This window comes from Eschrichtius robustus, chromosome 10 (assembly GCF_028021215.1).
Source record: "Eschrichtius robustus isolate mEscRob2 chromosome 10, mEscRob2.pri, whole genome shotgun sequence".
In the NCBI taxonomy this organism is placed as follows: domain Eukaryota; kingdom Metazoa; phylum Chordata; class Mammalia; order Artiodactyla; family Eschrichtiidae; genus Eschrichtius; species Eschrichtius robustus.
Window position 1 is genome coordinate 34,678,064 of NC_090833.1, and position 14,302 is coordinate 34,692,365.

The following is a 14,302-nucleotide window of genomic DNA, read 5'->3' on the forward strand; positions in this document are numbered from 1 at the left end:
CATGGTCTACAAGAGTCCTCCTTTCCAATATCCCGGGAAGGTTTGGGTATCACTGGCTATGCTGGTGGCATGTGATCACACCTCCTGGCCACAGCTGATTGGACTATGGGTGGTCAGATGGTCACCTGACTTTGGATGGGCCAATCACCGTGCCTGGCCTTGTATCTTGGATTTGTGATTCTGAGGACAGGAGCCAGTCAGTTGTAAAAATTCTGTTCCGGAAAGTCATGCCAAATTGAGTCTTGCCGACGTTTGGGGGAAGCAGAGATCCTTAAGTCCGATGATAAAGTCAGATGGCAGAGAGGAAAATGGTAAAATGGTGCTGAAGGGACCCCAGTGACACAAGGAGGCAAAAATAGAATCCGTCTCCCAGAGACACCCATCTCAAGAGCTCTAGTTCCCATGAGGCCAACCTTGCCAGTTTCTGTGAGATCTCTGTAACTTTATAAAAAGTCCTTTCTTTCCCTTTTATGCAAACAAGCTTCAGTGGATATCTGTTTCCTCTAACCAAAAGAGCTTTGTCTACATGAGAGAAAGCAATTGCATTTGAGACAAAGAGAAAAGGCTTTCCCCACTGGAGTGCCATTTGAAGCGGGCTTAATGAAAACTCAAGGTGGCAGGAAGGGAAGGGTACTGCAGGTGGGGACTTGGGAGTCAGGATCTGGACCCCACCTTCCTGTTCCATTTGGCTGGCTCGTCTTCATCTTCAAGGCACAACTCAGGGAGCACCCCTCTCAGAAACGTCCCTGACAACCCACTCCCAATCAGGCACACACCTACTTGCTGCCTTGCTTGGGTCCCCTCAGCGCTAAGTTCATGTCCATGCTTTTCTTATCACTTGTTTAGTGAACTATAAACTCCTCTGGAGTGGGACCTAGCACAGGACCTTGAGAAGAGTAGCTGCTCACTGCACGTTCGTGGACACGCACTTTGTTGAACTGCTTTGAATTCTAATCAATCCCACCTGTAGTACTTAAGCGCTATGTGGGACTCAGTCTCCCTATCTTTAAAACAGAGATGACACCCCTGCTCTGCTCATATCACAGAGACACTGTGGATGGCAAATGAAGACCTGCTTTATAAACTGTGGAGTGTCATGCACATGCGAAGGGTTACTAATGGGTGAAGACGGTAAGCTAAAACTACTCAGGAAAGCAGGGCTTTTCATAAGAAAGTGGCCAGAGAGCAAGAAAACTGTGCCATTATTAATTGAATTCAAAGCAGTTTAACATGATCCATATAGCGGTCTTACTTGAAAAGTCCTGCACCAGGCCCTACATGCCAAATGCCCAGGGCAAAGTCTGAAGATCTTCTTTATCCACCAGCCTCAGTCTCTCTCTGTGCCTCAGCCAATGTGGCTTAGACCTGGCAGTTTGGGAGGGGCTGACTCCTCTAATGGGTGGTATCCAGAATGTTTGCTACTCTGGGCTGGTATATGGTATATGGACATTGTTGTTGGATTTCTCTCACCGCAAAGGTCAGATCACCCTTAGACTCCATCCTGACATCCTGGCTTCCTCTCCCTTCTCCAGAGCCCAAGGTTGAGACCTGAGTGTGTTCACATCCTTGAGTCTTCTCAGGTTATGACACTGGGAGTATCACAGCCAAAAGCAACCAGACCTGGGTTAAAGCTCTTGTCACTTGGTAGTTCTGTGGCCTTGGGCAAGTGACTCAACTTCTCTGAGCCTGAGCTAGCTCATCCACTACATGAGGATAACAACCTCCACCATGCTGGGGTCCATCCTAGTAGTGTAAGCAAAGCAGATGGCTCAGTGCCTGGGCCAGAGACAGTATGCAATAAATGCTAATTACATCATCATCATCATTATTATTAATTAGAGGGTGATGAGGCAGAGAGATGAACAATTAGAACTCAAGGAAAAATGTGATAAAGGGAGCAGAGATTCAGAATGGCAGAGTCGGAAAGGCCCTGAAAGCTCCCTGGTCCAGCGGGCTCTCCTGGGGCATGTCTCATGCCTCCATTCCAACAAGGAGGCTTGCTGCCACCAGTGACAGGGAACTCTCTCCCCCCTGCTTCTTGGGGTAGCCATGGTGCTGAGTGTGGGAAGGCCTTTCCCATAGTTAGCCGAGCCTCCTTGAGTTGTTTTAAGCACTTCTGGGCAGCCCTGGGTGCTGAGGGTGCAATAGCTTGGAAGCCAATTCTGAACTCTCTGGGCCTTGGGTGGACTGGGGCAGGGAGGGGCAGGGCTGTCCATGGTGGGGTAGAGGTGGATGGGGAGGTAACTGGTGGTTAGCCTAGTCTTACAAATGGTGTCGGTCCCAAACACAGAGTACCCCAAGCTGTAGTGATGGACCTTGGCTCAACTCACATGATCATTCTGAAGCGGTTCCCCAGGAGGTAAGAAGCGTCATCTCTCTGTCTATGGTGCTCTCGTCTTTGGAGAAGGGACAAGACCAAAATGATGAAAAGCTATAGAAAGAGAAGATGAGTTTGTCAGAGGGAACGTTCATCCTCAGCCCCTCGGTGCCCTCGCTGAAGGAGAGAGTGCGGGTGAGCAAAGCACTCAGAATGTCTAGGACTCAAACTCCAGACTTGGGAGAGCTGGCTGCATGCACCGTTGAGCTTCCAGAATGTTTTGTACTGAGCTTTCCTTTGTGTTGCTCTGAACAGACATGGGTTCAAATACAGTCTCTCCCACACACTGGCTGGGAGGGAGACTTAACTTCTCTGAACCTCGGGGTCCTCATCTGTAAAAAATGGGTAATAACTTTCAGGTTGCAAATCCTTCTTTGCTTTTTATTCCTGTGGATTCAGTCATATTCTCCTATACTTGATGCCCCTTTTCTCCTTTTACCAGAAAATTCCTGAGAATTATCTACACTTGCTGTCTCCATTTCCTCACCTCTCACTTGCTCTTTGACCCCCTAACATGGCTTCTACTCCCATACTCCACGGAAGCAGTTCTGGCCAAAGTCACTAATTACCACCTTGTTGCTCAATCCAAATGTAAACATTAAGCCCAAATCTGCTTGACCTCACAACAGCATTCAGTGTTGACCTCTTCCTCCTCTTAGAAATACTCTCTTCCCTATGCTTCTATCAGCCACACTTTTCTGGTTTTCTTCCAGTAATTCTCAGTCTCCTTTGCTGCATCATTCTTTACCCAACCACCAGATGTGGAGCTCCTCATGGTTCAGTCCAAGGACCACTCCTCTTACTGCCCCATCCTCTCTTCCTCGGTGATCCCATCCATGTCCACACTTTCAATGGCCACCAAATACACACAAGGCTCACAAACTTGAATCTCCAGCCCAGCCTTGGTCCAGAATCGTATGTTCAGCTACATAGCTGGCATTTCTTTTTGATGTGTTGAACACTTCTCAAATTCAGTATGTCTTAAATGGAACTCATGATTTTCCTCCCTGCCCTGTTCCTTCATCCACACCAAACTTCGATCCCCTCTAATTTTCCTTAACAAGTGAATGGCAGATACCACCATCCTTCCAGCTGTGCAAATTACAAACCCAAGAGTCATCCTCAACCTCTCTCTCTCCCTCATCTCTCTATCCAACCCATTACCAGGTTCTACTGCTTTTACCCCTTGAACATCTGGAGGTGACCACCATCATCTAGGATGATGTAAAATCACCTCACCTGGACCCCTGCAACCATCTCCTAACTGGTCTTCCTGCCTCCTCTCTTACCTGCCTCCAACCTGATCCCCACTTGCAAACAGAGTGATATTTCAACACATACATCTGATCACACCATCCTTGGGCCAGAAACACTCCACTACTTCCCACTGTATTTAGAACAAAGACAAAACTCCTTCATACACGGCCTGGCCCTGCCCACCTCCCCAGACACCTCCACCTCAATTCCCCACTCCAGCCACGCCAGCCTTCTCAGCTTCTCACACTCTCCATGCTCCTGCCCGCCACGGAGCCTTTGCACGTGCTCTCCCTTCTGTCTGAAATGTTCTTCATTACATCTTCCAACAGACCTCAGCTCCAGCACTGCTTCCTCAGAAAAACCTTTTTTGACTCCCCTAAAAGTCAGTGCCCCTGACTCTTGGGACCTTCAAAGCCTTCTGCTGCCTGTGTTTTTAGTGCATAATGTAAGAGAGCAAGTCTCTGCCGACCTATTCAGATCCCTTTGGGAGACTGTGTATGGGAGCAGCCCAGCTCCCCTTCTCTTCCCTCCTCCACCCTCCCCTGCCTTCACTTACTGATGGGATGAGGGAGTAATGGAGGAAGAGCTCCATGTCCACCGAGCTGGCACAAGTGCCATTTAGCTGCCTGGTCCTGAAAAACAACCGAAACACACATTCACATCATCTGTCACTGCTGCAGTCATTGACCCTTCAGCCTTGAGCGTCACTGTCAGGAATCTGGCTTGTAGCCCACTGAGATCATCTGATCTTTTTTAACTTCAGTTTCTGAGTCAGTGCCACTCACCTGTGATGTGTCTTCCCTAAGTGGATTATCTTCTTTCATATCTCTTTCTCCAGCTTAATTATCTATACAACTGCCCTACTAACTGGATCTAACTCCTTCTTTTCTTGATGACATAGTCATGGACAGATTCAGGTTCCTTGGCGCCCAAAGCTTATATTATTTGGATGTCCTTTTCAAACAAAACTACAAAAATATCTTATCTTTTCATATTTTAAGGAAAATATATCACCATGTAAACACTTAAGCAAGGTGCCTCCCACCCTCCTAGAGCCTTGGTAGGGTCCTGTGCAAGTGAGGGCCCCTGAGACTTAAGCTTCAGTAACTTCACAGGAAACCAGCCTTTGGACATAGTTTTTCGTAGCCAGAGGTCAAGAAGCATCTGCTCACTCTGATTCACTGCTGGGCTATTGGGGCAGGACAGCGGTCATCTGGACGACAGACTGTGGACTCTGTCCTCTCCAGACCTCAGAGTCTGCAGGACAAGGCTGCTGGGGTCTCGTGTCTGAAACACATGACAGCAGTTTCCTGGCCTCTCTTTGAAAGGGACCTGCTCCCTTCTGGGCTCCCGCCACACTTCGCTATCGCTGCTCTGACTTGCACTGCACCACCTCAGCACACGCTCACCCTCCAGATCCTTGCTCACTCTGTGCCTCACTCCTGCAGCATCCATCTGGCCATCCCTCGGGCTTCCTTCCCGGTCAGCTCCCACTTTTCCCAGAAGTCTCAGGGAAGAGCATTCCTCTGGGAATCCATGAGCATGGCATACTTCCCTGAAATTTTTTAAAATTCCAGTACTCCACGGTGATGTCTAAACATAGGAATGAGACAACCTAGAAGTGGTGGGGGGAGATGAGGGTGACTCATGCTGTTGGAAATGTGATAGAACTATAAAATTTAGAATTCTGTTTTTAGGAAAGTAAACTGAGCACATACATCAGTCTCCTCGTTCTACAGAAACCCTCAAAATAGCAGAAAAGATTTTTTTTTTTAAGAAAGAAAAAAAATAGCCATATTTGAAAACAAGAAGGGAATCTATCAGGGACACAGAAACTACTAGAAGATGCTGAATGATGGAGAGCAGTTAGGACTAGATCAAAGAGAAAAAGCATCAGCCAGCACAGCTACAGGCTGTGACCACAGAAAAGTGCTCTACACTCATATGCAAGAGGCTGATGCAGGCGGGGGCTGCCGACAGACCACAGAATGATGAGTTGGGGTCTCAGAGAGACCCAAGAGTCCTCCCACCCTGCTGACCGACCAGGGACAATGGGGTTAACCTCTCTGGGAGTAGTATACATGGGTCACAGAGAGAAAGGCAGTGCTCCAGATCACAGGTGGCACCTGGGAAGGACCGGGTGCTTTGGATGTAGATCAGCTGCTGAGGTACCCCATCGAGCGGTACATCTTACCTCCATCCCGCTGCACTGAAAGCACGCCTTAGTACTAGCTGTGGCAGCAGCTGTCACCCACCCCCAAACAAATATCCCAGTGGAAGCTCCAGCACAAAGACAAGCACCCATCCCAGAAACATCAAACATGAGGAAAGATTACACCACCAAAGGGAGCCAAAAATTCAACAGATAGAGGAGCTTACTCCTAAGGAAATGAAGTTAATACAGAACCTCTCTGAGATAAGGAGTAGAGGAAATTCTCTACAAGAAGAATGAACCTAGGAGGAAGTAGAAGGGTGCAAAAAGCCACAGAAAGTAATTAGCAAAACTTCCCATTATTCCTGAGCACAGGACTTTAAATATATACACATATATACAAACATTTTTAGAAACACGAAGACTCAAAAAGACCTTCACTGAAAGAAATATTGGGAGGAAATTCTCAAGTAAATCTAGGAGGAAGGGGAAGAATTTAAGAGGAATAACAGAGAAATTAGGAAAATGTATTGTTAAATATCTAGGTAATTATTGTGAAATAAAATGTTTGAAATGCCAATTTGGAGTTGAAATACCAGATGATACCCCACATGGAAGAAGGGAGAGGTGGGTAGGAACAGGTGCAGATACAAAGGGAAGTGAAATGATGACCAAGTTCTTGTCATGTTTAGAAAGATGATGTAGAAACCTGCTTTCTCTTTCTGGGCTTCATAAGTAAAATATAATTCTAAGTAAGTATGTTAAAAATCCACAGTTAGCTACTAAAAGGATATAAATAGAAAGTAAATCAATGTATTAAGAAGTGTATATGAAGGAATGAAAATTCAATCACTCCAGCAAATACAGGAAGAGAAAAAAATGAAATAAAGACTACAATTGAAACACCACAAGAACAAAACTGTCCAAAGAATATTAAGCCACCAACAAAGAAGAAATACAAACATTCAATAAATTCTTAAAATTTCAACTAGTAATGAAAGGAGAAATTAAGATGAAATGCTGTCTTATCTATTGAAGTGGGAATTATTAACAATACCACCCAGCAGGGGTCCCCAAGGCCTGGGCATGGACCTGTGCTGGTCCACAGCCTGTTACAAACCCGGGCCGCACAGCAGGAGGTGAGCAGCGGGCGACCGGGCAAAGCTTCATCTGCCGCTCCCCATCGCTCTCCATCGCTCGCATTACCGCCTGAACCATTCCCCGCTCCCCCCCCCACCACCAACCCGCTTCCGTGGAAAAACTGTCTTCCATGAAACCGGTCCCTGGTGCCAAAAAAGGCTGGGGACCGCTGCTACCCAGCATTAGTGAAGGTTAAGACAAGTTGGTATTCATTTGCTGGTAATCAGAAGTGTAAGGAGGTATAACCATTCTGAGGATTAACTTTGCAATATATACCAAGAACCTTTAAATACAGCAATTCCATTTCTAGGAATTCTACTTCTAAAAAATATACACTACGGAAATAATCAGAGAGGTGCCTGAATTCAGGTAATAGAATGCTAAGATTCTCACTCTTCCTGCCTCCCTCCCTCCCTCATATGTGTGTATAACATTTTAAATGTAATATAGGTTCATCGTAAAACATTCAAAATACTTACAAATGTATAAAGTAGTAACTAAAAGCCCTTTCTCCTTCCATAATTATGTGTGTTTATAACCTGTAGTTTCAAGCAAAAATGGGATCGGACTAAACTTGATTTCTTCATTTAATCAATAAAGGAAACGGAATTCATTTAATAAAGAAAGGCAATTTCTAATGTTAGGATACACAGACCCACAGAACCCTTTCATCAGGGTGACTCTGCCTACACAGATTCGCTGCTGAGCCGGTCTTTTGCTTGGAGGGCAGAGCTGAGAGTTAGTCTGGCAGCAGCTAGAAACAGGTGAGCTCAGGGAGAGTAGAGAGTGTAGCTCTCTAAATAAGGGGTCCATAGCTATGCTTTCACTCCAGCAGTGAATAGATGAAGCAGGCACTGGAGTCAATCCAAGTTAGAAGGCCACTGAGACCCCCTTCTTGGTCTCTGAGACTCATACTGCTTCCTAGTGGGTCCAGGGCTGGAGGGGCAGATCTGTCGAGGGGTGAACGGCTTTTGCAGGGCAGCAGCAAAACAGCACCCCCAAATGTAGAAAATCCGATTTCCACTGATGATAGCTTGGAACTGTGTTTATGATACACGGTTAAGTGAAAAAAAAAATTATAAAACAATATGATCCCAAGTTGTGAAGAGTGGTCATCTCTGGGTTGTAAGATTTGCATTCATTCTACTTTTTTTTTAATGATTTTCTTGAATTTCCCAAGGGTAGTACACAGATGTATTACTTGATAGCTGCTCAGAACAGTGTTTGACACAAAGTAGACAGCAATAAACACATGTCGAATGAATGAATGGCTTGCTTTTGTAATCAGGGAAAAGACTGGATTTTATGCCAAAGCAATAAAACACCATTCTGAAGGGAAGTTACCCAGGAATCAGCGTAAAGTGAAAACATGCAAGATTTGTTCTGTGATAGGGTATAAATTACAAATATTTCATTATTTAAAAAATATTGAAAATAAAAAGCTATGAGGGCGAAACAAGCAAGGACACACAGCTGGTGCATCTAGAGCAAGGGTCGTCTGCGTTCCCAACTCCTTTCTCCAATATCCCCACGCTGATTGCCTCATGACCTTGGTGGGGTGTCTCTGTGCTCCCGCAGTCCTGATTCCTTTGGCCCTAACATTATCACTTTATAGTCACAAGTTAGGGCTTCCCTGGTGGCGCAGTGGTTAAGAATCTGCCTGCCAACGCAGGGGACACGGGTTTGAGCTCTGGTCCGGGAAGATCCCACAAGCCGCGGAGCAACTACGCCCGTGCGCCACAACTACTGAGCATGCGCGCCAGAGCCCGTGAGCCACAACTCCTGAAGCCCGCGTGCCAGAGCCTGTGCTCCGCAACAAGAGAAGCCACCGCAGTGAGAAACCCGCGCACCGCAACGAAGAGTAGCCCCCGCTCACCACAACTAGAGAAAGCCCGCGCACAGCAACAAAGACCCAACTCAGCCAAAAATAAATAAATAAAATAAATAAATTATAGTCATAAGTTAAACATATGATAATACCTTTTATTGATTAATGTCACTTTATTGTGTGTCACTATGTCCTAGGAATCCTGCTATTTTATATTACCTTATTTAATCTTTACAGGAATCCTGTGAGGTAGACTGTATTACCTCCTTTTCATAATGAGGAACTGAAGCCACGAGAGGTTACCTAACTTGCCCAGGAGGAGGTGAGGCTGGGAGCCAGGCACCCCTGCATGTCACCATCCTCCCAGCCCCCACTGCTGGCTCACGTGGCCCCTTGGAGCTCCAAGCATTCGCTGACCTTCCAGGCTATGGCTGACTCATCTCTGATCCCAAGTCCAGCCCAGCACCTGGCACAGACAGGATAAGGGCATGTCTGTTAAATTCCATGGGAACTTCCCTCAGGAAGCTGAGGCCCAGAGAGGGCCAGTGAGCAGAAAACATCACGAAGCCCAGGACTACTTCAGGTCCAGCTCAAGGAGCTCAGTGAGCGGGACCCTGACCTGGTTCCCACTTCTGAGCGCAGAGAAGGGTTGGGAAGGAGGAAGAGGTGTGTGCAGTGTGTGTGTGTGTGTGTGTGTGTGCACACGTGCCCATCCATGTGATGCCTCCAGCAATGCAGTAGCCTGTGTGCTGGGGTGTCTGATTCTGGGCCAGCCCTGGCCTGCCTTTGTGAATCCCATCAATCCTCTAACACACAGCCTCCCCACAGTCCTGCCTTGGGGTCGGAGGTAGATGTAATAGTGTGCTCAGGCTGGCTTGTACCAGTTTGGGACTGTCACGTTATCAGGAATTTTGCAAGCCGGTTATTAAACACCACCATTGGTAAAAATTAAATTATACAAATGTATAATTAAATAAGTTATTTAAAAGGAAGGTAGTAAAGCCTCAAAACCCATCACTTCCTAATTATTTTGCTACGTTTTGCTATGATTTATTCTCTAGAGGTTATTTACATCTGTTATATCTGCACCATGAAAACTCTATGTTATGGTCTGTGCCACTACCGTGCCTCTCTTCACATCTCCATGTCAGCAACATCATGTTGTTAGCTTGAAATTAGCCATGCTGGGAATATTTATACCAGGGAAATGGGTGAACACTACAAATCAGGCTTTGATTTACTGTTCTGCAGACTGTCTAGAAAGTGACAGAGAAAATGTTAACAAGGCAGATTAAATTTAAACATATGTTTGTAGCCATTACATTGTGAATAGCAAAAAAAAAAAAGAGGAAATAATCTTCTAGAATTTAAAACTCTTATCCCATTCATCCAAAAAATAGTTTCTGGCAACTGACATTGACAAATGAGTGAAGTTCCGACTTATACTTTGTCTCCATTGTTTCACATTTGTGTTACTCATTAATGTCAATAAAAATATCAACCAACATTCATGTCGAAAATATCCTCACGGGTCAATGGCAGGTTGGCTACAGACACAAGAATTTGGCAAAAATCAATGAAAGCATTCTTTGAGATTTAATTGGCTCTGTGCAATCTGCAAGAAAGATCATTGTATATTTTATTATCTGTAAATTTTGTGTGATAATCTATTCTAACAGCACAATTCATATTAAGCTTATGTACGTATATGCATACTTTTTTCAGGGAGCCAGTTACTACACATTTCCTGGCACACCACTGGGCAGATGGGACACTAGTTCTGGGAGTGGTCAGGAATAATGAGGATGGCTGAGTTTGGAGACCTAGGTCAATATAAACTATGCTTTAGGGGAAAGACAAGTTTAGTAGAGAGAACACAGGAGGGGGCCAGTGCCCCACCCTACCCTCTTCTCCCAAAGCTCTGCAAAATGAGGAGGTTGGACCAAATCAGTGTTTTTAAGTTTTTTGACTACAAGTCAAATATACATTATAGCCATGACCCAGTTCAGATACATGTATGCAAAACAAATTTTCATAAAACAATACCATTAATATGATCTCTGGTAACTTTAATGCAATTCAATTCTATTCATTTTGTTCTCTTCCATCCCATTTTGTAAAATGCTGGCCGTAAACACGAAATTAATTTTACAACCCACTAATGGGTGTCAACCAGCTGCTTGGAAAAAAAAGACTTGACTATGAGGTGACTGCTAGGGTCGGGGCTGTGCACCCCTGAAGGCCTCTGACGCCTGACACCTTCAGCAAGTATTGGTCTTCGCACTGCAGGGTTCCCGAATACCAGACCTTGTTCTGATGGATAGACAGCAGGTAAGGTCATTTGGAAACTCTTTAGCTCAGGCCCTATCACTTGTCTGGAACTGTTGCACCAGCCTCTTTGCTCATCCCCCTGAGGCCGGAGTCACCTGGAAAGGACACTCCACCCTCCCCCAGACTTAGCCTGCGGTGCTCTCTGGTGCTCATCACTTCTGATTCCTGCTACAGGTGCATTTTTCATGCTTAATCTCTCACTTTCAGACTGGGCTTTTCATAAGCAAGAAACATGCTTCATTCCACTTTGAACTCCTACCATCCCCCACCCCACCCCACCCCCAGCTTCTGACTAGGGACAAGGTACATAACAAATCCAAGCAAGTGCTGAATGAATGAGTGAAGAGGGGAGAAGGAAGGGGAGGAAGGTGGGCGGGAGAGAGGGAAACATCTGTGTACTCTGCGTGCTGGGCAAGCACACGGCTGAGCTGCACCCTGTCCACACCCGTGATGTGAGACACTCCGGTCCACCCCTGGCCACGGACTCACAGACTCCTGCCTTGTCACTCAAAGGCTCTGGAACCCAAGGCCATGGGTGGTTTGAATGCCCCCAGGACCTGCCTCCAGCCCTCCACACATGGGCAGCCACGAAGCCTCATCTGGGCACCTCCAGTGGTGGGAATCCTCCAAGTCGCCCCTTCCATCTCACCGAGTAAGGGGGGCCAGAGGGAAAAGTGCTGGACCTGGGAGTGAGCCCCACTCCACCAATCATTAGCTGTGTGCCCGTAGAGGGGCCCTGCCCCTCTCTGGGCCTTACTCTTCTCAGCCTGAAAATGGATCTAATACTCCCTCACAGGCTGCCGTGAGGATTAGATACAATGAGAGTCCAGTGCTCAGTCAGTATTGATCTTTCCCATCCATTTCCTGCTTTTGGACCAAAGAAAAGGATTTTCTTTCATTGGGTTGAAAGGGGACTCTCACTGGCTGTTTCTACTTCCTCAGATGCCAGACCCCATCTGCTCCTCTGCCCCTGGAGCATCTGGGGTCAGCCCTCTCCAGACTGAGCGCCTCCCCAGCCCCAATCCAGTGCACGTCATGGGCAGCTGGCCTGGCATCCCTGGCCTCCTGCTAGGTGAGGGGGTGTCCGGGACTCCCCTGCCCTGGGCCCCTGACCACACAGTGGACTGAAGTCCTTCAGCTGGTTAACCAGTAGCCAGAGCACTGCACATACCTGGCCCTGTGACCAGTGTCCTGCTCCACACTGCAGGCAGGGGGGCCCAGAGCACCCTTGCCCAGATTGGCCCCGCTGTCCTCCAGAGCCACCAGCTTCCTCTGAGGCGCTCACATAAAGGTGCCTGGCCAGGAAAAACCATTTTGAGGCCACCCAGCTCTGCTGCTAAGTGCTGTGGCTCCTTAGGCTCAGGGGGCCCCGTGGTCTCAGTTTGGTCACTTGTAAACTGAGAAGGTTGGACTGCTTGGGACTCAGCCCACAGTCACAGCAGTCAGCCCACTGTGTGGAAAAGTCTTTTCATGTGTCTGTGTCCCCCACTGGATGGGGAGATCCTAGGGGGCAGGGGCCTTCCTCATTCTTCTCATGTGCACAGCTCCTGGCCCAACATGTGGCAACAGCAGGTGCCCACTAATGTTTCCTAAATGGATGGATGGAAAGCTAATGTTTCTCAAGGGCCTACTGTGCACCAAGCTATACCTTAAGGGTTATGCTTTTATTAACTAATTTCAGCTTCACAACAGGCCTGTGAGAGGTACTATCATCACCCTATTTCACAGATGAGAAAACTGAGGCTCCAGAAGATGAGGAAACTCGTCCAAGCTCACCCAGCCAGTGAGCAGTGGAGCCAGGACTTGAACCCTGGCAATGTGGATGACTACGTAAGTAATTGCCAGCTGTCACCCTCCATGACTCCTCAATGAATTTTTCTGTTCCTACAGCCAGGGCAGCGTGAGTTCTTTCGGCACAAAGACATGAGAATTGCGGGGGCTTGTGAAGATTTGAGAGTGGATGTGTGTGCAGGTCATTGGTGCACGCACAGCTTTAAGAATGGTGTCGGGGAAAGCAAACTCCCTCAAGATGAAATCCATGAGGAAATGACAGGCTGTCTGAGGAGGGGGAGTGGGCAGGGGTGTCCAGGGGACTGCCCATGTGTTGACAATTGTTGGAGCTGGGTGATGGGAATAGGGGGTTCTTTATATTATTCTCTCTTCTCTTGTATAAATATGTACACATCCATAATAAAAAGTTTAAAATAAAATAAAGTCCACGACTATCACAAAACCCACATACGCTGCCACCTTGCTGACGGTCCCTTCTGTTTTCTTCCCAGCTCCTCCATCCCCCTCAGGCTTGCCTCTGACAGCCTTCCCAGAAAGTTCCATGTGTCTTTCTGTGCTTCTCTCTCTTATTGCCTATTGGTTTGTCCCTGTCTGTCACTTTCAGTGACTCTCTGAGAATCAGGGGAAGTTCTATAATGAAACACACATTGATACCCTTTTCTGATTCCATTTTTTCCCCAGGGCCTCTGTCTTCTCTGTGTGTCCAAATCTGTTTTCTGCTTCTTTGCCTTGACTACTCCCACCCATTTGGACCTTGCTTTAAAGGTAGGAATTCTCGGCTCTGGTTGGTAACCTCCACCAGACAGTGTGTATAGGTGGGTTTTCATGCCTATGTGGGTCCTCAGATCTGCCCAGAGGAAAAGCCTGGGATTTGGAGTCAGAGACCTTGCGACCTGGGGTGAACCATTTCTCCTCCTGAAGTCTTGGTTGCTTCATCTGTAGAATGGGTGTGATCTACTTCCCTAGATCATTAGAGAATGGGTATGAATGGTACTTTGTTAACTGGGAAGCACCATGCTTGCTGGTTCTCAGGCCTGCTTCCACCTTCCCTACAACTCCCTCCCACAGACGTTATTCCACGAGGTGGGAGTGGAGGATTCCAAGCAGCAGCCCGGCCCCCAGCAGACCCTGGGGCCCCTGCCGGGGGATGGGGGGGCGGACACTGGCGTTACGGAGAGACACAGGAGCCACAGTACCAAAGAGCTGGACACCCTGGCTGGGTGCCTTGGCTCCACCACCACCTGGTTAACTGACTCAGAGAGACAGAATCAGCTCAGTCAAGTTGGGAACAGAGCTCTCCCCCAGGGCACAGGGGCTGCGAGACCTTCCCCTGTTCTGAGCAGGGCACTGCGGGAAATACCAGTGCTTTACAGTTTATAAAGCACTCTCATCCCCAAGGTCTCACTGGATCCTCGGAGAGCACAGG

General features: G+C 47.3%; 1 protein-coding gene across 4 annotated transcripts in view; it reads right to left on the minus strand.

Moving 5' to 3' along the window:
- LOC137769950 (stimulated by retinoic acid gene 6 protein-like) overlaps positions 1-14,302 on the minus strand; it is an 80,207-nt gene that overhangs the window by 30,196 nt on the left and 35,709 nt on the right. For 2 of the 4 annotated variants that reach the window (XM_068552154.1, XM_068552152.1), the window contains exons 2-3: positions 4,191-4,266; positions 2,331-2,431 (exon numbers count right to left, since the gene is read on the minus strand). The exons of 1 other annotated variant lie outside the window; for it this stretch is intronic. In XM_068552154.1, the coding sequence (XP_068408255.1) occupies positions 2,331-2,431; positions 4,191-4,226 (137 nt within the window). In that variant the 5' untranslated portion in view covers positions 4,227-4,266. Of the gene's footprint in view, positions 1-2,330; positions 2,432-4,190; positions 4,267-5,043; positions 5,110-14,302 lie in introns of those variants that run through there. One more of the 4 variants, XM_068552153.1, reaches the window with a different exon arrangement.